This window comes from Pelophylax lessonae, assembly GCF_965119305.1.
Source record: "Pelophylax lessonae genome assembly, chromosome: 6".
NCBI classification, from domain to species: Eukaryota; Metazoa; Chordata; class Amphibia; order Anura; family Ranidae; genus Pelophylax; species Pelophylax lessonae.
The window spans coordinates 52797581-52820025 of NC_138773.1; the positions used below are offsets into that span (position 1 = coordinate 52797581).

A 22445-nucleotide genomic window follows, 5' to 3' on the forward strand; every position below is an offset into this window, starting at 1 on the left:
TTCTGCATTTAAATTGAGTTCCACATTTGCAGACAGATTTTAGAATCCCCCACTAACATAAATTTATTGCCTTACCAGTTCTTTTAAAAAAAAAAAAAAAAAAAAGCATGATTATACTCAGGTCTTGGCTTCTATTGTAAAGAATAACTTGCAATGTTCTTTAGTTGAGGACACTTTAGGCATAGATTGGTTCAAAAGTACATTTTGGCTATGCAGTCTAGAGGCCCTAATTAGAAAATAAAAAAGTGTAGCTTAGAAAATTTTGCTTAATTTGAATGACATACCTGTAGGTCATGAGCAATCGAGTGAAAAAATGGCCATAATCATTGCATCCCCCAACGCCTGGCCAAAAAACTCCCACAGTAAGCGATTAGCGCCATCCTGCCTACAATCAGGGCTGTAGCCCTGCTGAGTTAAGCCATTGATAGTACAGAGAGAGGGAGACCGCTTGATCCTGTAATCCTGGGAGTGAGCACTTGATATATATGTGTCCTAGTTTGTAGGCAGGACTTAAAGTAGTAGTCCAGTGATATGCTTGAGCAAAAGCTCTGCTTGGTCTCTGCCTCCATTGACTCCCACTGCTGTCAATCACAGCCAGTAAGGAGGGGGTGGGGCTGAGCCATGCTCTGTGTATCTATTCGACACAATGAGGTGGCTTGGGAGTGAGCTTGCACGAGAGAGCCCCTGGCCTAGAGAAAGCAGCTTGCTATGGGGGCACTCAGCCAGGAGTGCTAGCGGAGGGACGTGAGAAGAGGATTGCAGCTGTTTTGTGCAAAACTATTGCACAGAGGAGGGAAGTAGAACATGTTTAAAAAAGCTGAATCTTTAATAGTGCTTTAAGCTGGCCATTATGTAGATCGAAATTTGGCCAGTTCAGCAGGGACTAGCTGAACTTCAATCCATGTATGAGCAGGGAGGTCACACACAAGTCGATCTACTGATCAACTTCTGTGCAACCACCCTGTTTGACATTCCCCCCTCGATCAGCGTCTTGGCTATAACCACAGCTAATCTGTTTGTTCTGAAGGCAGGGATACATGTTTCAGTTTTTAAGGTGGGCCCCCATCTCTCTAGTAGACATCCAAAAAGAGAAAGACCGCACTCAGAGAAGTTGAATAAAAATCAATAGAACTCCTTTATTCTCCATGAAAACAGCAGACAGACAGTGCAATACACGGACAGACGTGTCGGGTTGACGCGTTTCACGATATAAATCGCTTAATCATAACCACACATGATTAAGCGATTTATATCGTGAAACGCGTCAACCCGACACGTCTGTCCGTGTATTGCACTGTGTCTGCTGTTTTCATGGAGAATAAAGGAGTTCTATTGATTTTTATTCAACTTCTCTGAGTGCGGTCTTTCTCTTTTTGGATGTCTACATGCTTGGATGGCGGATCTGACCTGCACCGAGTGCTGAACTTGCACCTGAGCGGCTTTTCTTCTTGTTTTGCCCCCATCTCTCTAGTACACAGCTGGATGGAGGGGTCACCAGGGTGAGCAGGTGCACCCAAAGCTCCATGGTAGACAAGGGCTTTGACAGAGGTCTCATTGCTAAAGTTTCATAGACATAAATGGAAGTTGCCTGGTAACTTGGTTTCACCTGTTACTGAAATACAACTCTGGGGTGGAATGGCCCTTTAGGCAAAACTTCGCCTAATGGTGAGAGGAGAGGAGGTGAATTTCCTGTGTACATATGACTAGGTTTGTGTTGCTCTTCCCATAAGCGTCAGATAATTAGAAATTAATGGAACTGCCTGCCCTTGTTATCACCAATCTTTTAGATCTCTTAAGGCCTTGGCAACAAACGGCTTCCTGTGCAACACTGACAGCCGAACTTTAAAATAAATGGCCTCCCTGACCAATAGGCAGGTGAGGTAGGTGATGGGAAGGAGAAGCTGAAGCTTGTTAAGGGATCCCCTGGATTTGTGACTTTGATGCCATTACATAAGGAGGCTTGTCTTTACTTTCAGTGTTAATCCTTTTTAAAAAACATGAGGTCATATTTACACATGAGTCTCGCCCCACTCCCTCCATTGGAATTCGCCAAACCAATCTTTAATGGAAACTGTTGATAGAAAATATAACTTGTAATTTGACATAAGCAGGTGGTGGACTGCACCACAAGACCTGGATCTTCGCAGTCTCTTGTTGCGGTTAACTCAAACACTCAACCATCTCCTTGTCACCCAATTATGCTAATCTGTATGCATGCACTTTTTAAAGCGGAACTCCATGCAAAAATCATTCTTTGTTTCTCAGAGATCTTCTTTGGTTATATGTCTTGTCTTTAGCTGGAAGCATCTCCCTTTACATCTTCCCCAAGGTGACAGTAATGATCTTCACCCATCTAATGGGTAATCCTAAGAAAAATTAGCTTTTGATGTTTTAAATCTTTGGTGGCCTCCCCCCTCCAGCCTGTAATTTGGCAAGGTACGAGCAGCAGTTCAATGAAGAGGTTCTCCTGTGCAGTGCAGTGCAGTTGAGTCTGATTTTGGTTCACAGTGATATTTAAGGTTGGGGCAAAAGTTTTATAAACGGATACGTGTAGAGATTAAAATGGTCTTTGCATGGAGTTCAGCTTTCACCTTTCCTTGTAGCTTGCTTATATCTGCTGTTTATGCTGAGGAAACATTTGTGGGTTTTTTATTGCCCCCCCCCCCCCCCAGTGGCTGGGATATGTAGGAATTGGAATATTCAGTCCTATATTATTAATTGTTATTATTATAAATTTAGACTTGCCTTTTAACCACTTCTGGACCTGAAGGTTTTACCCCCTTAATGATGAGGCCATTTTTGCGACACGGCACTGCATTACTTTAAGTGACAATTGCGCGGTCGTGCGAAGCTGTACCCATAAAAAAATGTATGTCCTTCTTTGCCCCCCCCCCCCCCCCCACAAATAGAGCTTTCTTTTGCTGCTATTTGATCACCACTGCGGTTTTTATTTTTAAACAAATGGGGACCATTTTGAAAAAATTTCTTTTTCGTTTCATTGACAGACACAGCGCCAGAATCTTGACCGTTGGGTTATGCTGCCCCCTACAGGAGTAGGACACTAGGCAGGGAAAAACTTCACCATGCCTATGGGCAGTTCCAGGGGATATACTTCCACTTCCTGCAATAGGTGCCCAGTTTTTTTTCTGCCTGGGCTTGCTGGCGAGTTAAACGTCTCACTAGGGCGCACAGACCTGGTCACGACCTGAGTCACAGTGTGCCTCTGGCCTGCAGTACCCCCATTCCAATGGTGCGGTGGTCTGCCTGGAGTGGTGCCCACCCGGTTTCCATGGTGTGGTAAGTAGTGTTCCCCCCCTCTCCCCTGGTGGTCTTTCGGGGTGGACGTGGGCCCCTTCCTGGGATGGTCAGACCCCCGGATTCTCCTCCATCCTCCCCCTCTCTAAACAGGCCCCTCTAAACAGTCACTGTCGGTCTTTTGGCGGTGCGGTAGGAGCTGGTTTTGCCACATGCTCCAGAAAGGGGGGTTGGATGTGGTGGCTGCTGACCGGGTTGCACAACGGGGGGGAAGTTTTGAACAGGTTCTCTGCCTCCTGGGGTTAGTGACTGGGGCAGGGATGTCCTTTTGGGCTCCCTGCTGGGGGAACATTTTTTTTTTTACCACCCACAGGTATGCGCCTCACGCTGCCGGATCCGGCCAAAAACGCTGCCTATTTGCGGATGACAGAGCTGCTGTCCGAAACCTATGTGAGGCAGGCAGATCCGGCCAAAAATTTAGGCCGTGGCTTTGCGGCCTACCCATCGGCACAAGCTGCTGACCAGGCTGCTGGCCGAGCAGACCACTGGGGCTTGAGTTCCCATGGCTGGGCACCCTCAAAAATTTAGGCTGCGGCTTGTGGCCTCCTAGGCCATGCAGCCTAGGTGGGCGACGCCGTTGGGGGGGGGAATCTGCCGGACTGGAAATCCGTGCAATTGCAGCTGCGCTTCCTCAAAAATTTAGGCTGCGGCCTGCTGGGCCATATGGTCAGCTTGGCATGTCCATTGAGCAGGGTGGCGCTTTGGGCGCGCTTTATTTTTAGTGACAGTCTTGCGGCCGTTGTGTGGGTGAGGGTTCTCTGCCTGCGTGTCCGCATCCCTTTAAGGGGGCTATGTCCTATTTTGTCCGCTATGGAGGGGTCCGAGAGCGACGCCCCTTTTTTTTTTTTTTTTGCTGGGTCTCATGGGTGGTCAATTTGTGGACCTTGGCTGGCGTCCCCTTGCGAGATCGCAGTCGGTGGCATCCCTTGATTGTTATGTTTCGGGGTGAGCTTGGTTTGTAGCGACCCTACTGGGACTGCGTCTCTGGTAAGTGGATAGTCCTCTTATACTGCAGTCACACATGTAAAGGCGTTGTTAGCTGCACTGATTGTGTCGGTGCGGGCATTTTAAAAAAGAAATGGAGGATGCAGCTGCTGCGTTGGAGGCATCGGTCCTCTTTTGGTACCAGCAGCTCCTTATAAGTGGCAAAGGTATTTCCTTTTCCCACCTACCTTGAAAAAATTGTCACGAGTCAGTGGTGTGGTCCTAAACGCAATATGGCAGTGCCTAAGCGTTTCAATAGATGGTATCCACTTGAGGAGTCTCTGTTGAATATGTGGATGTCTCACCTGTGGTGGACTCCCAGGTTTCCAGGGCCAAATAAATCCACTCTGATTCACGATGGGGGAGTCTCCGACCTTTAAATACAGTGACAGGAGAGCCAAGACTTGGTCCGCCACATTTACTGTGGCTGGTTCGGTCCTTGGGCTGGTGTTCACCATAGCTTGGTGTCCCAGACTCTTAACGGCGTGGGCAAAGATTTTGCGCCAGGATCTGGAGGGGAGGGGGGGGCACCGCTTCCCCCTGCCTTTGCAAAGCTAGCGGACCAGTTGGTCCAGGGGTTGCAGTTTGTCTGTGATGCCTCTCTAGATGCGACTCCCTTAGTTTCTAGGCTGTCCGTGACAGCTGTGGTCCTTTCGGCGCATGATATGGCTGAAATGCTGGTCTGCAGACCAGACTTTCCAGAAGGCCTTATCTGATCTTCCCTTAGTGGGGAATCACCTGTTCAGATCCTCCTTGGATGATATCATTAAGGGTCTTTCAGAGGGAAGAGTACTCTGCTTCAACAGGCTGCCAGGGGCAGAGTGTCTCGTCGCAGTCATGGGCCTTTTCTCTCTTTGCTCATAAGCGGCCTTTTCGTTCCTCAGGATCTCAAGATCAAGGGATCGAAGTCTGTCAGGACCTCCTTCGGAGGTTCCAAGAGGACCTGGTCTGGTATGCCGAGAGCATGTCCTCACAGACCTGCAACTAGCCCTTATCTGCCTGAAGGTGCGCTCTCACCTGTATCTGGGGTGGGGGGACGTCTTCACTTCTTTCCGCTGGTTCGGTCCGGCTACAAGATCCTGTTAAGTCTTATCCTCCCAGAGAGGTTCTTTCCTTCCAACATTATCCCCAGACCGCCTGCGAGGTCTCTTTGGGGAGGTGCAAGACTTTCTGCTACAAGGGGAGATCGTTCCGGTTTCAGAATCAAAACATTTTTTTTTTCATGGGTGTTATTCAAACTTGTTTACAGTTCCCAGGAAAGAAGGCACGGTATGTCCAATCTTGGACCTCAAGCTCTGAACCACTCTGTGGGTACAGATGTTCCGAATTGAGTCCATTCGTATGGTAGTGGCATCCCTACATCAAGGGGATCTTCTGCCTCTATCGATATCAAGGACGCTTGCTTTCCTATTCCGATATGTCGGTCATCCGTGCTTCCTCTGCTTTGCCGTGGGTGAGGAACATTATCAGTTCATGGCACTACCCTTTGGTCCCGCCTCAGCTCCTCGGGTCTTCACACAGTGTTGGCCCCGGTGTTGGCGTTGTCGCGCCAGCAGGGGATTGCGGTACTGGATTCTTGTCCCACATGGCAATAATTATTTTGCAGAGGTCTCATGTGAAACTGTGCAAAGCGAGTCGCCTCAAAAAAGGTAGACACCATCAGACCCAGCACCCGCATTCAAGTCCTGAGAGACGACCGACTGCTGGTCAACAGGAGCTGAATGGCATCCTGCAGCTTTTGGAGCTTGTCCCATTGTAGGAACACCCTGGCTGAGGCCAAGTCCAAAGCAAACCCAGATAGTCCAACTTGGTGGATGGAACCAGAGCCGATTCCTGGAAATTGTAATTTTCAACCGAACTCTTGAAGAGTCCGCACAGTAATCTCCTGGTTGTCTGGCAGGACAGTCGGAGACTCTGCTTTGCACAGTTTCACATGAGACCTCTGCAAAATAATTATTGCATGTGGGACAAGAATCCAGTGTCTCTAGACATTCTAATCCGGTTGAGTCAGGGTACGAGAGGGTCCCTGATTCGGTGGGTTCCCTCTCCAGGTGCTACGGCAGGCAAAATCTTTCCTTCCTCTGTACTGGACAGTGGTCTCCACGGATGCCAGTCTGTCCGGGTGGGGTGGCGTTTTTTTGGCAGGAATTGTGCTTAGGGGGTCTGGACTCTGGAAGCATTCAGACTACCGATCGATATACTAGACATTTCCTCCGGAGGTGTTTAATTAGTTGTCTCCAGGGGGAACTTCTGAGGTGGTCCTGTTGGCCTCTCGTCTCAACAGGGAGGTGCTTAGGTTTGTGGCACGTTCTTGGGATTCTCGGGCCGATGCCACAGATGCACTGGTGGCTCCTTGGTGCCAGTATCGTCTGATATACGCTTTTCCCCCTCTTGAACTTCTGCCAAGACTCCTGCTTAGGATTGAGGCAGAAGGGATTGCGGACATCCTAGTGGCTACAGACTTGCCTCGTTGGTCTTTGTATGGAGATCTGATACGGTTGCTTGCCGATGCTCCTTAGACACGTCCTCTCAGAGGAGATCTGTTGACCCAAGGGCCAATCTTCCATCTTGCTTTACAGTCGCTAGCCTTAACGGCTTGGCTGTCGAAAGCCAGGTGCTGAAAGATTGACGGTTGTCTGAATCGGTGATTCCCACGCTGCTGAAATGTAGCAAATCTACTTCTAGGAAAATTTACCATCACATTTGAAGAACGTACTTGCTGGTGTGAATCTCTTGGGGTTCACCCCCCGCTCCTTTTTGGTGGCTCAGAGTTTGGCTTTTCTCCAATGAGGTGTTGAGCAGCGTCAGGCCTTGGGTACCATCAAGGGCCAGGTCTCAGCTATGGTGGTTTTCCTTTAACATCCTAGGCTACATATTCTTTGGTTCACACTTTTGTTTCGGGGGTTCGCCACTTGCGCCACAGTGCGATCTCCGTTGCCCCATGGGTTCTCAACTTGGTGCTGTTGGTTCTTCAGTAACCGCCGTTCAAAAATATTTGCGAGATTCCTCTGCTTACATTGTCCCAGAAGGTCGCCTTTTTGGTGGCTATTTCTTCTGCACTTAGGGTGTTGGAGCTGGCAGCTTTGTCTTGTTCAACTTACTTGGTAGTTCACAGAGATAAAGTGGTGCTTAACCCTTGTCAGTCATTCCTTCCTAAGGTTGTCTCTGGTTTCCTCTGGATGTGGTTCGGACATTCAGGGTGTACCTGGCGACATCCGAGTCATTTGGGAAATGAGACTTCCTATTGTCCTTACGGATGGACCTCGCAGGGGTTGGCCGCGTCTGCCACGACCATTTCCAGATGGATCAGACATACGGTGGTGCAGGCCTAATCACTCAAGGGTCAGGTTTTTCCTTTCCCTATTAACGCATATTCTATGCCGGTGCTTGGTGCCTCTTTGGCCTTCCGCCATCAGGCGTTAGTGATGCAGGTTTGCAAGATGGCCACTTGGTTGTCTATGCGCACTTTCATAACATTTTACAAAGTAGATGTGCTGGCATCTGTTGATTCTGCTTTTTGCCGCAAGGTTTTGCAAGCTGCTGTTTGAGAGGACTAGTCCTCTTTGAGGGTGTATGTTTCAGGTGAGCTCCAGTTTTTCCTGGTTTAGCTCCATGTTACCTTGTTGGCTAGGTTTAGCCTTTTGGGAACTTTTTTTTTTTTTCCCCACCCCCCTCATGTTTGACACTGCTTTGGGACGTCCCAATGGTCAAGTAGATTGTGGAGCTGTGTCTGTCAATGAATGAAAGGGAAAATTGGATTTTTGTCTTACCGTAAAATCCTTTTCTCTGATGTTCATTGACAGACACAGCACCCACCCCTCTATTGAGTTGGGTTATAGCTTGTATATTCTTCTGACACCGCTTGCAACAAAACTAAGTGCCTATAGCAGGAAGTGGGAGTATATCCCCTGGGACTGCCCCATAGGCGTGGTAAAGCTTTTTCCTTCCTAGTGTCCTACTCCTGTAGGGTGCAGCATAACCCAATGGTCAAGAAGATTCTGGAGCTGTGTCCGTCAATGAACATCAGAGAAAAGGATTTTACGGTAAGACAAAAATCTATTTTTTTTCCTTTCTGCTGTAAAACCCAGCCAATTAAAAAAATACAAAAATATCTATTTTTTTCATTATTTTAGGCCAATATGTATTCTGCTACATATTTTTTGTAAAAAAAAAAAAATAACCCCAATAAACGTATTTATTTTTTTGGATTGTGCAAAAGTTATTGCATCTACAAACTAGGGGATAGATTTGGGGCATTTTTATTTCATTTATTTTTTTACTAGTAATGGCGGCGATCAGCGAGGGGGTTTTTTTTTTTTTTGCGGGATTGTGGCAGGCAGATCGGACACCACCTAACTGACAATTGACACTTTTGAGGGGACCAGTGACGTTACTACAGTAATCGATGCTAAAAATATGCACGGTTATTGTACTAATGACACTGACGGGGAAGGGGTTAACGCCAGGGGCGATCAAAGGGTTAAGTGCGTCCCTAGGGGGTGCTTTCTAATTGTGTGGGGGGATGGACTGACTAGATGAACAGAGATATGTGTTCCTAAAGGAACACAAGATCACTGTGTTCATCTGACAGAACGGCGGTCTGCCTTGTTTACGTAGGCAGACTGCCCTGCTGTCTCTCTGGGGAGCGCTCGTGGATGGCCGGCAGACATCACTTCCACCAGACCCGCTGATTAGCTCCCCCTCTGGCCAGTCAGCCCCCACTGACTATTGCAAGAAACAGCGTACAGGTGCGTAATTTCACGCAATAGAGCCGACTTGCTGCAGTACATGTACTGCTGGCAGTCGGCAAGTGGTTAAAGTGGATCTTCCCTCCTAACCAAAAAACACGTATAATGAAATTTTGGAAATTACACTTGCTTTCCTTCCCATTTTTCTGAGGTACTGGTGATGCAGCCAGTGCCTTCCAGCTGTGTTGTAATGATCGTGACAACCTAAGCAGCATTATGCTACTCAACATTCACATTGCTAAAGTCTTGCCTCGGCCCCTGAGGTTACCGATATTTCGGGAAAGTGCATGTATCTGAGTGATGCCTGCAGCTAGAGGCATCACCCCGGTATCAGCGTCCATAGCCGACGTCCGGCTGTCTTGTAATGACAACCGATGTGGCGGAGAGGATGCTCGGCTGTCGTTGCAAGGTGGGGATGTGTCCCTCTCCCCCTTCCGCGGCTCGCCCGGGTCTCCCGTCCTTCAACCAGCCTGCGCGGCCACCGAAGAGAGACCCGAACAAAGCTGCATTCGGGTCTGAACAGGTCTCCATGTAAAAACACGGAAGTGATGTCATGACATCACTTCCGGGTACTTGGCGCCAAATTTAAAAAAATGACAGCATTTAAAACAGCCAAACTTGGCGTTTTGAATGCATTTAAGTGCAGAGGAGGTGTTTGGGGTCTTTTAGACCCCCCCAGATCCCTCCACAAGAGTACCTGTAAAGAAAAAAAATTGAATGGACGAAAATATCGGCTGATTGCCAATATGCGATGACCAAAATATCGATATCTGCAATAAAAAAACATCTGTCGATCACTAATATAAACAACCAAGATTTTTTTTTTTTTTTTTTCCTGTGACTTCAGATTAAAAACCCGAGGGCACATAGAAATATTTTACACATAGGCGTGTTTATAGAATTTTATACAGTTAAGTTGGCATTCTGTATTCCTATTCTTGCATAAGCCCAGCTGTGACTCGTTCTCGAACAGAAGATCTAAAAACACGGCACATGCTAATTGTGCGGTTACATTTTAAAGCAGTCTGGTGTTTATGGCCTGATTTCTATATTGATGATTTATTCCAGTCATTTGGGTATCGGATATCTTCTGCAGCCTGTGCCAGTACTATTTCTTTTTTGCTACAATTTGATCTTTTAAAAGTACACAGCGGTATATTGAAATGAAAACTCTTGATGCATATAAAAGCACAGAGCCGCATTTTTGTAGTGCACCTGTCCACCACACTTTTTTTTTTTTTTTTTTTTTTGTGATTTGAGAACCTCTTCCCCATACCAAAAGTCAGTGCCAAGAGGCTTCTCACAGCCACTAATCAGATTCAGAACTGCCAGGAAAGGCTAGATTTGATTGGTGACACAGGATGCAGAAAGTTGTAAATTTGTAGACTTTGGGAAGTACATACCCCTGTGATGTGACCTCTGCATTCTGGCTGCAGGGGATTACACAGAGATTGGGTATTTTCTCATTTTGGGGAATGTAGCAGAATAAGGGAGGCAGACTTTAGAACTGTTTCGGGAAAGACCTACAAGTCTATGTGAGATATAAGAACCTGGCAGTTGGTTGGATCTACTGTTATCACTTCATAACCGTATTAATAACTTCGGGGTGGACATGTGTTTTAAAGTCCCAGCTACAGCCAAAACTTTTCTTTTGTAGTTCTAGGAAGAGGTAAAACCTGTAATTTATGCTGCTAGTGTTTCCTTTCAAAAAGATTCGCTTGTGTTGCCTCTAGGACCAGAAATGAGGGGACGTTTTCCTTACCTAGGATTCTTCTCCCATAATGGTGATCACAAAGGTTTTATTGATGTGGATCCTCGCTGGAGAGATTCATCATCACTTCCTGAGTTTCCAAACTTCCCACTCTCTCCAAAACTAGAAAAAAAAAAAGTTTTGGCTGCCGTTGAGCTGCCATGTTTGATCACTAGCAGATAATTGCAGAGTACACAAAGGTGTGTTGGTGACTTTATAAGCAATGCTGTTTGCTTCCATTGCAGGAGGACTCTGCGGGCGACAATTGGCTGCTTCACGGACACAGAACCCTTGGCACAGAGATGGTGTTAAAAAAGGTAGAGTTATGCCAGTTCCTTGTTTGTCATTTTTGGCCCCAAGAACTTGTGGAGCCATACTACGTACGGTTACAGTGCATATTCAGTGACCTTAGGTGCCGTCATTGTCCCTTACCTGAAATAGTTTTTTCCTGTGTGTGAAATGTATGCTCAGCTTATTGGAGACATCGCTTCCATAAAAAAAAAAAAAAAAAATGTGATACATCTTTGCTATACTTATTTCCCCATATTTTGTCTCTTTAACCACTTAAGGACTGGAAGGATTTACCCCCCTTATGATCAGGCCATATTTTGCGATACGGCTCTGCGTTACTTTAACTGACAATTGCGTTGTACCTAAATAAAATTGATGTCCTTTCTTTTTTCCCCCACAAATAGCTTTTTTTTTTTCTTTTGGTTGTGTTTGATCACTTCTGCAATTTTTTTCCTTCTTCCCCCCCCCCCCCCCCCCCCCCCCCCACTATAAACAGAGTGACCATTCTGGAAAAAAATATTTTTTTTTTTTTTTACTTTCTGCTATAAAACATTCCCAAGAAAAAAAAATGAAAACACATTTTTTCATCATTTTAGGCCAATATGTATTCTGCTACATATTTTTAGTAAAAAAAAATCCCTATAAGTGTATATTGATTGGTTTGTGCAAAAGTTATCGCATCTACAAACTAGGGGAAAAATTTGTCATTATTTTTTTTTTTTTTTCTTTGCGGGACTGCGACATTGTGGAGGATAAATCGGATACCTGACATTACTACTAGGGATGCACCGAAATGAAATTTTTGGGCCGAAACCGAAAATGCAGGATGGCCGAAAACTGAAAATGACTTTTTCCCCCAAATAATTTTAAAATAGATGGAACCTGTCGCTGCCACCCTGTCACAGTATATGTACTGTGACGGGTTGGCAATAGGTTAATTTAATTGCCAATGGTATTTGTATTATGCAGCATGAGGGGGTTAATGTATTGCCACTGCTGGTCACTGATGCATTAGTGACTGACCAGTGGCAGTTAATTAACCCCTTTGTGCTTCCTTAATGCAACCAGTATCGGTGTTAACACTGGTTGCACTGATACTGGTTGCACTAATGCAGCACAAAGGGGTTAATTAACTGCCACTGGTTGGTCACTAATGCAGCAGTGACAATACATTAACCCCCTCATGCTGCATATTACTAATACCAATGGTAAGCTTGCCTCAGCTATAACTATGTGAGCGCTTCATCTCCCTGTCAGAGGAGATACATGCCTGACAGGGAAGTGAAGGCTCACATAGTTATAGTTATTAGCGGCCGCTCCCCCCGCCCTCCCGCCCGGTGTCAGTTCATTCACACACAGTCCCGCTGACAGGGAAGTGAAGGATCACATAGTTATATCTATTGGCGGCCGCTCCCCCCGCCCGGAGTGTCAGTTAATTCATGTACATCGTGTCGCTGACAGGGAATTGAAGAGAAGTTAAGGCTCACATAGTGACAGCTATTAGTGGCCGCTCGCCCGCCCTCCCGCCCGGTCTGTTAGTTCATTAATGCACAGATTGTTAATTTCGGCATTTTTAACCCATTTTCGGCCGAAATGGGATAGTCCCATTTTCGGCCGGAAATTTCGGTGCATCCCTAATTACTACAGTTATCGGTGCTAAAAATATGTACTTGGTGGATCAGCCGTTGGGCCCTCCCCCTGCTCAACAGGTGGCTCAGCAGACGGGCCCTCCGCCCTGTGTGAAAGGGGTTTTGCACTGTCCTCAACATAACTAAGGGTGCGTTGACAGCAGAAGGTACTCTTTATGGTCAGTATAATGCATGTGCTATGGTGTGATGCATTGTTACATTGTATCGCGTTGTTTAGAATGGTTTACGCTTTCTTTTTTTAAATGTCAAAAATAACATTTAGTTCAGCTCTATACACAGCAGCACCTTGAAATTTGCTGCAGTGCATTGTAACATGTCATACATTCCATAAAAATATGCTGTTTTTATGCAATGCACACACATGATGCGAACAGGGCACATGAAAACAATTGTTTTCCCTGTGTCCTTGGGTCGTGTAGAAGAATGTTCATATTGACCCATATATTTCATATCATTGATATTCCAATACGTATTAGATATTGTTAAGCAATGGTTATTATTTGTAGAGACTTGAAGAGTAAGATGTGTACATTTTTAAAAATTGAGATGGCTCCTTTACTTCACAAAAGTACTTTTTTGTTTTTTGTTTTTTCTTTAAAAGAAAATAGAGGTCTTATGAAATGCTTGTAGCCGAATTTCAAACTACATTCCAATACTCCAGAATATTGCACTATACATATAACCTATCAACGATCAACCATTGTAAGCTTGGAAAGACTATGCTAATGTAGCCATATTGCCAGACAGAGTTGGCAAGACCAAATAAAAGGAAGAAAATGTAGATTTAGAAAAAGGAAGGATCCCAAGGGCAATGAAGGACACTGGCTAAATATCTCCTAGTTCAATAGACTAACATCTCAACATGTACATAGCGTGCGCAGGGACTCCAAATGTTTTCAAATCTTGCGTGTGAATCTTGGCTTATGCTTGAGAGCTTTGTATGAGTCAAAATCCATGAAACATTTTGCCAAACTTGGGACACCGGGGCTAAAGCCTTCTTCCAGTTCTTAGCAATGGTGCGCTTGGCCACTATAAGAATAAAGAATGCCAATCTCTGGGTAGCTCTAGAAATATGCTTGATAGGTTCATTTTGCGATGCTATATCTGATGCTTGTAAAATGGAGGCTTCAGACACTTGTGTCAGGAGTGCAAACACCTTATTCGAAAAGCCCCGTAATCTGGGACATTCCCACCAAGCATGATACATTGACAAAAAGGTTATTCGGGTTCAGTGCTTTATCCTGGATACTGCCATCCTCCCTCTATGAAATGTAGAGCAAAAGAGTTCCCCTGTGGGTGGGATTTTTAAGGCAGAAACCAGGACTTGAGTATTTCAAAAAGTAAATTTTATTTGTATAGTAGACAAGTGATAGACACAAACTAATAAAATAGTGTTACATGTAACAAAACCACATGGAAAGCTAAATAGACATGAAAGAAAACATGGTCATAGATACGTCTTGGGCAGAGGAGAACTGTCTGAGATGGCTGGAAAGGACCAGACGCGTTTCGGTTTTGCCTTTTTCAATAGTCCAGTGAAGAGAGCCAGATCTCAGACCGGATGGAAAGTTCTCTATATGACAGATTGTGACTGACCATGTGGAAAATTAAAATCCTATCGGAGTGTGGACACATAGTGCCAGAAGGCCGCCATTTGATCCGTACTTGTTTATGATTGTCTAACACGATGGAGTTGTTGGAAGAATCACCCAAGATTAAGTTACGAGTAGAGGAAAAAGTAGGGGGGTACAAAAAACCCTAATGGGACGGTTCCACAGTTCCCAGTCCCCATTCACCACAAGGATCCCAAAACAAGAAGGTCCACAATGTGGGGTATCATGGTTGTAGAGGGAGTAATGCTTATCTTCTCATGGTCCTTGATGTAGTGGAGTGTATAGGGTTTCTCCTATTGGTGGTCCCCAAAAGGACACGTGTTCCTGTTGGTCTCTGGTACACAGATTATTTTCTATATCATTTGAGCCTCTTTTATTCAACACTGATCAGTGTAGCCCAACAGACCTGATATGAACAATCCCTAAGACAAGCCAGACACGTTAATAAGCAAGGCTGTGGAGTCGGAGTCGAGGAGTCGGAGGAAATTTTGGGTACCTGGAGTCGGCAAACAATGCACCGTCTCCGACTCCTACTAAATTTAGATTGGAATTTAAAAAAAAGCAAGTTTAAATGTCCCATTTCACAAAAAGTTATAATTAATGACTTCGTATAAGGAAACTTATAATTGAGGAGGCCAAATGTAAAAAGGAAGAACTACAGAAAGTTCCGAAAGGATGTTTTTGTCTTCCTTAAAATGGATGCATGCACAAGTCAGAGTCAATTATTTTGCTATTAATGTTAGATTTGTGGATGAAAATAACAAAACAATAACACGGACCCTCTGATTAAAGGACACTCGGGCACATCACACCAGTGATTACCTTCAGAAGTTAGTGGAGGGTGTTCTAGAAGATTTTGAAATTACGAAGGAACAGATTTTATGTGTTGTGACAGATGACGCTTCTAACATGTTGAGCACAATTGAGAAGATGAACTCAGATGAAGAAGGTAATAAACAGATATTGGAGTTAGAGGAAGACCGCTCTGTAAGTATTGGAGAAACTGAAGAGAATGCTGACATTTTTTTTAGACAACTTTGTTGAAGAAGCATTGAAGCTTGCTACTATTCATCATATGCGATGTGCTGTTCATACACTGCAACTTGCCATAAGAGATGGTTTAAAAGATCGCCATGCAGCTACACTAATTGGCAAATTACGGAAAGTAGCTGTTGCAGCCAGGGCCCTGAAAACAGATACAATTTTGAAAAAGACAAGGAGCCATTTTGGATCAAACAACTCGCTGGGGAAGCACTTATTTAATGGTGAAGCGTTTGCTTGAACTTAAAGACTTCATAGAAGAAATGGACAATGAAAATCTTGCATTAACTGAAAGCCAGTGGACACAAACAAAAGAGCTGAAGAACCTTCTTTCTCACCGCTTCACTGTCACCAAGAGGTTGCAATGTGACGATCTAACCCCGGGTAAATTCCTCTTGGAATGGAAGAGCCTGTTATATCACCTGAACAAAAATGTAGGGTTAATAGCTGAGGGCATTGCATCTTCAATGATGAAAAGAGTCTTTTGCTGGAAAATGAAATCTTGTTAGCAGCTATTTATGTCTACCCAATGAGCCGACTTTTGTTGAACAGTGAACAGACTGCTACTGGGAAAAAGGCCCTCTATGATGTAGCAGTTCGCATAAAGGGATTATGACCTGAAATACCTCCACAGGATGAAGTTCTTTTAAGCAATAGTGGTAACTCAGCATCATCTTCTTCAAACGAAGAATTAGACTTTGATTCCTTCTTAGACAAAATGGAAGTTGCTAAAGGAAAGCGACGTCGCATAAGCGTTACAGAAACAGTGTTTTCATTAAGTTTGTCTTTTGCTTAGACTGTTGGCTTCCCAGCCAGTAGTCCTGTGTAATGACCTGTATTTTGCCTTTCTTTCCTTCAAGGAATGTATAAAATAAATTTTGCATATTAATACAGAGGAATTGGAAGTACAAAAAACTGAGAAGTCGGAACATTTATCTACCGACTCCACAGCCCTGTTAATAAGTTTCCCTATCCAAACCGTGAAAATGGGAAAAATCTTTCTTGCTGGCTAATGTTTTCTGAACGCTACTTCGGCAGTCAAATACTCAATACCTGCATCTGATTGGCTTCAGGCACTGTGCAGCGGAAAAATTTTTTGCCCAGCTCCTCCGATTTTCAGATCAAAGTTTTTAAGCTGGGTGGTGCCAAGAGAGCTACCCATGGTTCAAATTTCGTCTGATTCGCAGCCAAAATAAGAGCCATGTACCATCAGTCCCCAGGTAATAAACAAACAATATAGGATCTGTAGGTTTAAGTTGAATTTGTATTTAAATTGGAACGGGGACATTTTTTAAGTGTAGCTCTAGCCTAGAAAAAATGTTTTTTTTTGGATGGCATAGGGAAGGGTTAACACCCCTCTTTTGTTTTGCTGTTTATATCCCTGTTCAGAAGATCTGACCTCACTTTCTGTCCCTATGTGACCATTGGATTTTGAAAATTTTGGGTTGTTGAAACAAGGATTGGTGATAAAACTTCATTCGAGACACCTGTTGTCATGAAGTCTGTGCCGGCCGCTCCGAGGTCGCGGTGCGAGCAGCGCACCGCGACTTGTGAGGTCGCCCCGGCAAGTCGGATCGCTCTAATGTGAACCGGCTCTTACAGTAGTGAATTTCTCTTCCTAGGGGGAGATTTCCTCTCACTGTCTCCCTCCGTATGGAAGTAGGATGTTTGTAACCCGAGGACCACCTGTACTGTACTGTATGACTAGTATTGTTCTGTAGTCCAAAGAAGACTTAGAAGGAATGGTTTAGACTTTGTTATAACATAAGAATTGTGCAGATGACTTAGGAGAGCTCTGGTTTCTGGCAGGATTTACAGCTGTTTTTCTTTCTTTCATTTTAGGACACAGGGCATCTTCTTCTCCATTACCATAGGGTTAATCTGCCACCTTCAAGTGATTAGACACTGGCAAAAAAGACAGGAAGCCCCTTTTTAGGCATAACCCCTCTCTTAGGCTTCAGTTTTTAGCAAGCAATAAACCACAAGGCAGAAGGGTGGGATCCCTGTGTCCTGTGATGTACTCCAAGAAAAGCGTATCTTCATCTCCGTTATGATGGGGGTTATCCCAAACCGCTGAGTATTAAGGGTGGCCAACACAGCAACAAGTGCATTGGCAGAGGTTATAACCCCCCCTCCCCCCCCAGTGTCTCATTGCCTAGAGGTGGCAACATATCCTTATAATGGAGGTAACGATACCCTGTGTTCTGTGATGTACTCCAAAAAAACGTAATTCTTTGGGTTTACATAGACTTTAATTTAGAAAATTTCAGTCTAGGTATGCTTTAGGTTATATAAGGATCTAGTTGAGTTTTATCTAATTTGTGGTGTTTCTGTTTTGGTCACATTGCAGCCCAGCGTCACATACCAGGCAATTAGCAAACGACTTAAAGTGTCAGAAGAGGTAAGAAACATTCCTTTAACTGCCACAGCTTGGTTTGCCAATTTTGGTTCAGCTTCATCCGATCAATAACGTTTGTTTTCTCTATACAGGACACCGGTTCAACGTCGATCCAAGCAGCAGACAGCACAGCCATTAATGGCAGTATCACGCCCACAGATAAAAAGTACGTCCCCTGCCAACACAGCCCTGGCACTTCAAAAGTCTGTAGGCTGCTCAGTATGTGCATTAGGATTGCTCAAAGGATAAGTTCACTTAAAAAAAGATAACAAAAAATTATTTTTTTTGCAGGTTAAAAAAAAGTGCATTTTTTTTTTTTCTTTTTCTTACAAGCCTGTAAAGCATTGCACCAGCGATGGTCAGGCGATCGGTGGTGCCATGCAGATCTTTCTCTGTATTTGTGTGCCCGTACATCCTATGTGGGCAAGCAGATACACTTGACAGGAAGAATCAATTAAGAAATACACTTGACAGCTAGGGCTGGGCGATTAATCGATTTATCGATTTTTTTTTTTTTTTTTGTTTGGAACGATTTTTTTTTTTTTAAACTCGAGTTTTTTTTCTACAATACTTTTTTCTGCCTCGGACCACCGCTGCGCCTGGATGTGACGTCAGCTGCGGGGCGGGCGGTGCGTCTGTACAGTCCGCGGGCTTTTAGCGTGCTGTGCGGATCCCGGAAGCGCTCGGCTCATTGGTTGGCGTGAAGTGACACGTACCTGAGAGGCGAGGGACATGTGGGTTACGATGTCTGTTGTACTGCGCGTGCGCTACTCCTGGTGAACCGGTATGGCGGCGGTTCAGGATGACGGCGGTCCTCAGTGGTCGTTGGATATGGAATCCATCAGACTGGAAATCCAGAGACAAGACCCCACCGTAATCTCTGTAATCGTGGCCCTTGTGGTTGTGCTGGTCAGCCTGGGTGAGTTCTCAATCTTCTGTGTTCTATACAGGAGTGTCAGGATACATGTGTCAGTGTACCAAGAGAGGAATGTATGGGAGGCACAGGGAGCATCGTGACGATACAATTACCTCATATATGTACTAATAGGCTTTTATTTCTTTCTTTATTTTATTTGATTTTACATATTTTAATTACTTTTTTTTTTTTTTATTTAACTTTATTACTATGACAAGGGAAGAAACACATCCCTTAGGATAGCTTGGGCAATGACAGGTACTCTTTATTGAGACATCAGACCCCTAACATCTCCCCTGCAATTCATCTGGTGAAACACTGATCGTGTTTGTAGCAGCCAGGAAATGATGGCACCAAAATCAGAAGTGATGAAATCCTTGTCACTGCCAGCCTCTAGAGGAGATACTAGTATCATGCAACAAAATGCGAACGAGAAGTCGCCCGATTATCTGATCATGTTTATTAGCCAAGGTTTACAGTAGATGCGGTCTGAATTCTCAGCGGATTCGGGACCGCATCTACGTCACCCGTTCATGTGAACTAATTGCGGAGTGTATCCTAATGACACCCTGCAATCAGTTTACAAAACACATTGCGATTTGCAGAATCAAGTTGCTAGGTACCTATCCTATCACAGCCCCTGGCCTGTACAGACGCACCGCCCGCTTCCTCTCCCGGCAGCTGACGTCACATCCAGGCCGGGGAGACTGTACCTATCACAGCACGCCGCAGCCCCGGCCTGTACAGACGCACCGCCCGCCCCGCAGCTGACGTCACATCCAGGCGCGCCGGTGGTCCGTCAAGAGTCAGACACACATATACAGTGCTTCTCCTTCTCCTCAGTCCTCCCTCCAGACTCTGCAGTAATTTTTTAAGTGCATTGGAAAAAAAATCGAAAATCGAATCGAAACTCAAATTTTTCTTTAAAAATCGAAGATATTTTTTTTTAGGCAAAATCGCCCAGCCCTACTGACAGCTGCAAAGGATGTCTCGACTTGAAGTTCATTCACACACAGAACTGAATTATTGACAGCTATGTGGGCGGAGCCGTGCTGATTTACAAAAGTGACAGCTAGTACAGGAGGGAACTTCTCCCAGTACTGCGGTCACAGGACAGGTGATGATTGGGCAGCAGGTGCAGCGTTGGGAACATGTTAGACCCTAAAAGCGGGTGCTTCACTTATCCTTTAATTTACTGTCTGTGGGTTGTAGCTTTGTGAATGGACCCTAAGATGGTTCATGTGGCTCTCCTGGATGGTGTCAAGTAAAATAATCAAAATTTAGTGTTGGCATGCACTTAGAGCTGTGTCTCAGGTCGATCATTTAAACATGCAAGTTTTATAGCCTTTGTATGATTGCTATGTTGGCTAGGGCAGAGGATGTATTTTGGCTCCCCAACAGACAATGATGAGGTTGATTTCTTCAAAGAGCATAGGGAAGTTTTATTGATGAATCCATCGGTCTTCCTGTAGAACTGTCTAGGGGCTAATTCGGACTTGTCCTTTCCTGTGTCACATTGTGTTACGCGTTTCACTTTTGTTTCATTAATGCCCCATACACACGTGCAGATTATCTGCAGACTTTTGTCTGCAGACTTACCAAAACCATATAATATGAGGTCAAACCTAAACACTTTCAATTTGTATGCAATCCGGCAGGCCCTTGCACTACATAGAAAAGGTAAGTCTGCAGACAAAAGTCTGCAGATAATCTGCACGTGTGTATGGGGCATAAGGCAACATATTCATGTTACATGGGCTGCCATCACACAGGGGCAGACCAAAAAATGAACGTGCGACATTTTTCTTCTGGCATAGCACACAGCAATGCACAGTAGTATGTTGCCGTGCTTTTAGTGTAGCCTTTCTCAACCTTTTCAACACCGAGGAACCCTTGAAATAAATTTCTGGTCTCGGGGAACCCCTTCTAAAAATTGACACATTAGTGTGACAGTCAGTGGGAAGAATGCCCCTTACTCTTCTCATCATTGGGAAGAATTACCCCCTTACAGATAGCTAAAAAGAACAATGGTGTCATTGGGAACTTATCTGAGAGGCAGAAATTGCCCATTGCTCAAGGAACCCCCAGCAACCTCAGGAGGAACCCTGGTTTAGTGCATGGGTGCTACAACTTATGACACATTAGTGTGACAGTCAGTGGGAATAATGCCCCTTACTCTTGTCATCATTGGGAAGAATTACCACCTTACAGAGAGCTAAAAGGAACAATGGTATCATTGGGAACTTATCTGAGAGGCAGAAATTGCCCATTGCTCAAGGAACCCCTAGCAACCTCAGGAGGAACCCTGGTTTAGTGCATGGGTGCTCAACCTGTGGCCCTCCAGCTGTTGCAGAACTACAAGTCCTATAAGGCATTGCAAGGCTGACAGTTAAGAGCGTGACTCCCAAAGGAAAAGGCATGATAAGACTTGGTAGTTCTGCAGCAGCTGGCAGGCCACAGGTTGAGCATCCATGCTTAGTGCATTGGGGTGGCATTCAAAATGAATGACATTACAATGCATTAACTCTTGTAAAGTGCTAAATTTTATGTATGCCGCAGTACTGTGCACTTTACTGCAGTGTTTTTCTTCTCTATATAAAAGTATACACTTTTGGTAAGACCTTGAAAAGCAGATTTTAGGAGGCTGGATTCAGGATTCGGCTCACTGGAGGTTCATGCTGTCATTCACACATGCGCTTATCCTGCCTCATGCAGCTAAAATTGAATAACCGGAGTAGAATTTATCTTCTAGCTTGCTGAAAGAGCCTGTCACCAGTTTTCAAATCTTAATTTGAAAGTATCTTTCAGTATAGTAAAAAGAATCGAGCCTTCCTTCACTGGTTGTTTCATGTACTTTATTTTCCTTTAGGTTAGAAGCTCACAAAGTTACTTTTCGGGAAGTGTGGGATCCTACCATGATCCTTTAGATTCATGTTAACTTTTCAACCTTATACCTTCTATGTTTCTTACAGGCCAACATTATATCAACCTTATGCATTCACTTGTTTCTCCAGGATCGGCTTTTTAGGCTTAGGGTTGATGGGCAGTGGCATAGTCTCCAACCTTCTGAAGATGGGGCACACGGTGACAGTTTGGAATAGGACTGCAGAGAAGGTAATGACCCTGGAACAGGTGGGACTTTCTTCTTATCTTTGTCTTTAAAGTGAGAAGTATGTGTTTATTGCTATTCTGGAACTGAAAACACATTTCTCTGCACATGTTGAGGTCTGGCATGGGATCTAGGTGACAGGGTAGCTCTTATGGTCTTACCTTTTAGAGGTTACTTATTAACATGCTTCAACTGACTGTCAAACCTCAGCGCTTACTCTGTAGAAAGTGGTAACAAGGCGATGCTGCACTCCTTGAGCGGGTAAACTCCATAAGCACTAAAAGCAGAAGAAAAGAAGGGCGCAATGACCTAGTGCATTAACCACTTAAGCACCGGAGGATTTGGCTGCTCAAAGACCAGGGCCTATTTTGCGATTCGGCACTGCGTGACTTTAACGGACAATTGCGTGGTCGTGCGACGCTGTACCCAAATGAAATTGACGTCCTTTTTTTTTTTTTCCCCCCACAAACAGAGCTTCCTTTTGGTGGTATTTGATCGCAATGGGCGTATTTTGATTGGTTTGTGCAAAAGTTATTGCGTTTACTAAGGGAAAGATTTGTCATTTTTTATTATTTATTTTTTTTTAACTAGTAATGGCGGCGATCTGCGATTTTATTTATTTATTTATTTT

The 22445-nt window shown here is 44.6% G+C and overlaps 1 protein-coding gene across 5 annotated transcripts in view; it reads left to right on the forward strand.

The window, feature by feature from the left end:
- GLYR1 (glyoxylate reductase 1 homolog) overlaps nucleotides 1-22445 on the forward strand; it is a 94654-nt gene that overhangs the window by 53872 nt on the left and 18337 nt on the right. For 3 of the 5 annotated variants that reach the window (XM_082261827.1, XM_082261829.1, XM_082261831.1), the window contains 4 exons: nucleotides 11043-11114; nucleotides 17742-17792; nucleotides 17882-17955; nucleotides 21720-21837. In XM_082261827.1, the coding sequence (XP_082117953.1) occupies nucleotides 11043-11114; nucleotides 17742-17792; nucleotides 17882-17955; nucleotides 21720-21837 (315 nt within the window). The remainder of the gene's footprint in view (nucleotides 1-11042; nucleotides 11115-17741; nucleotides 17793-17881; nucleotides 17956-21719; nucleotides 21838-22445) is intronic. The other 2 variants (XM_082261828.1, XM_082261830.1) reach the window with 1 other exon arrangement.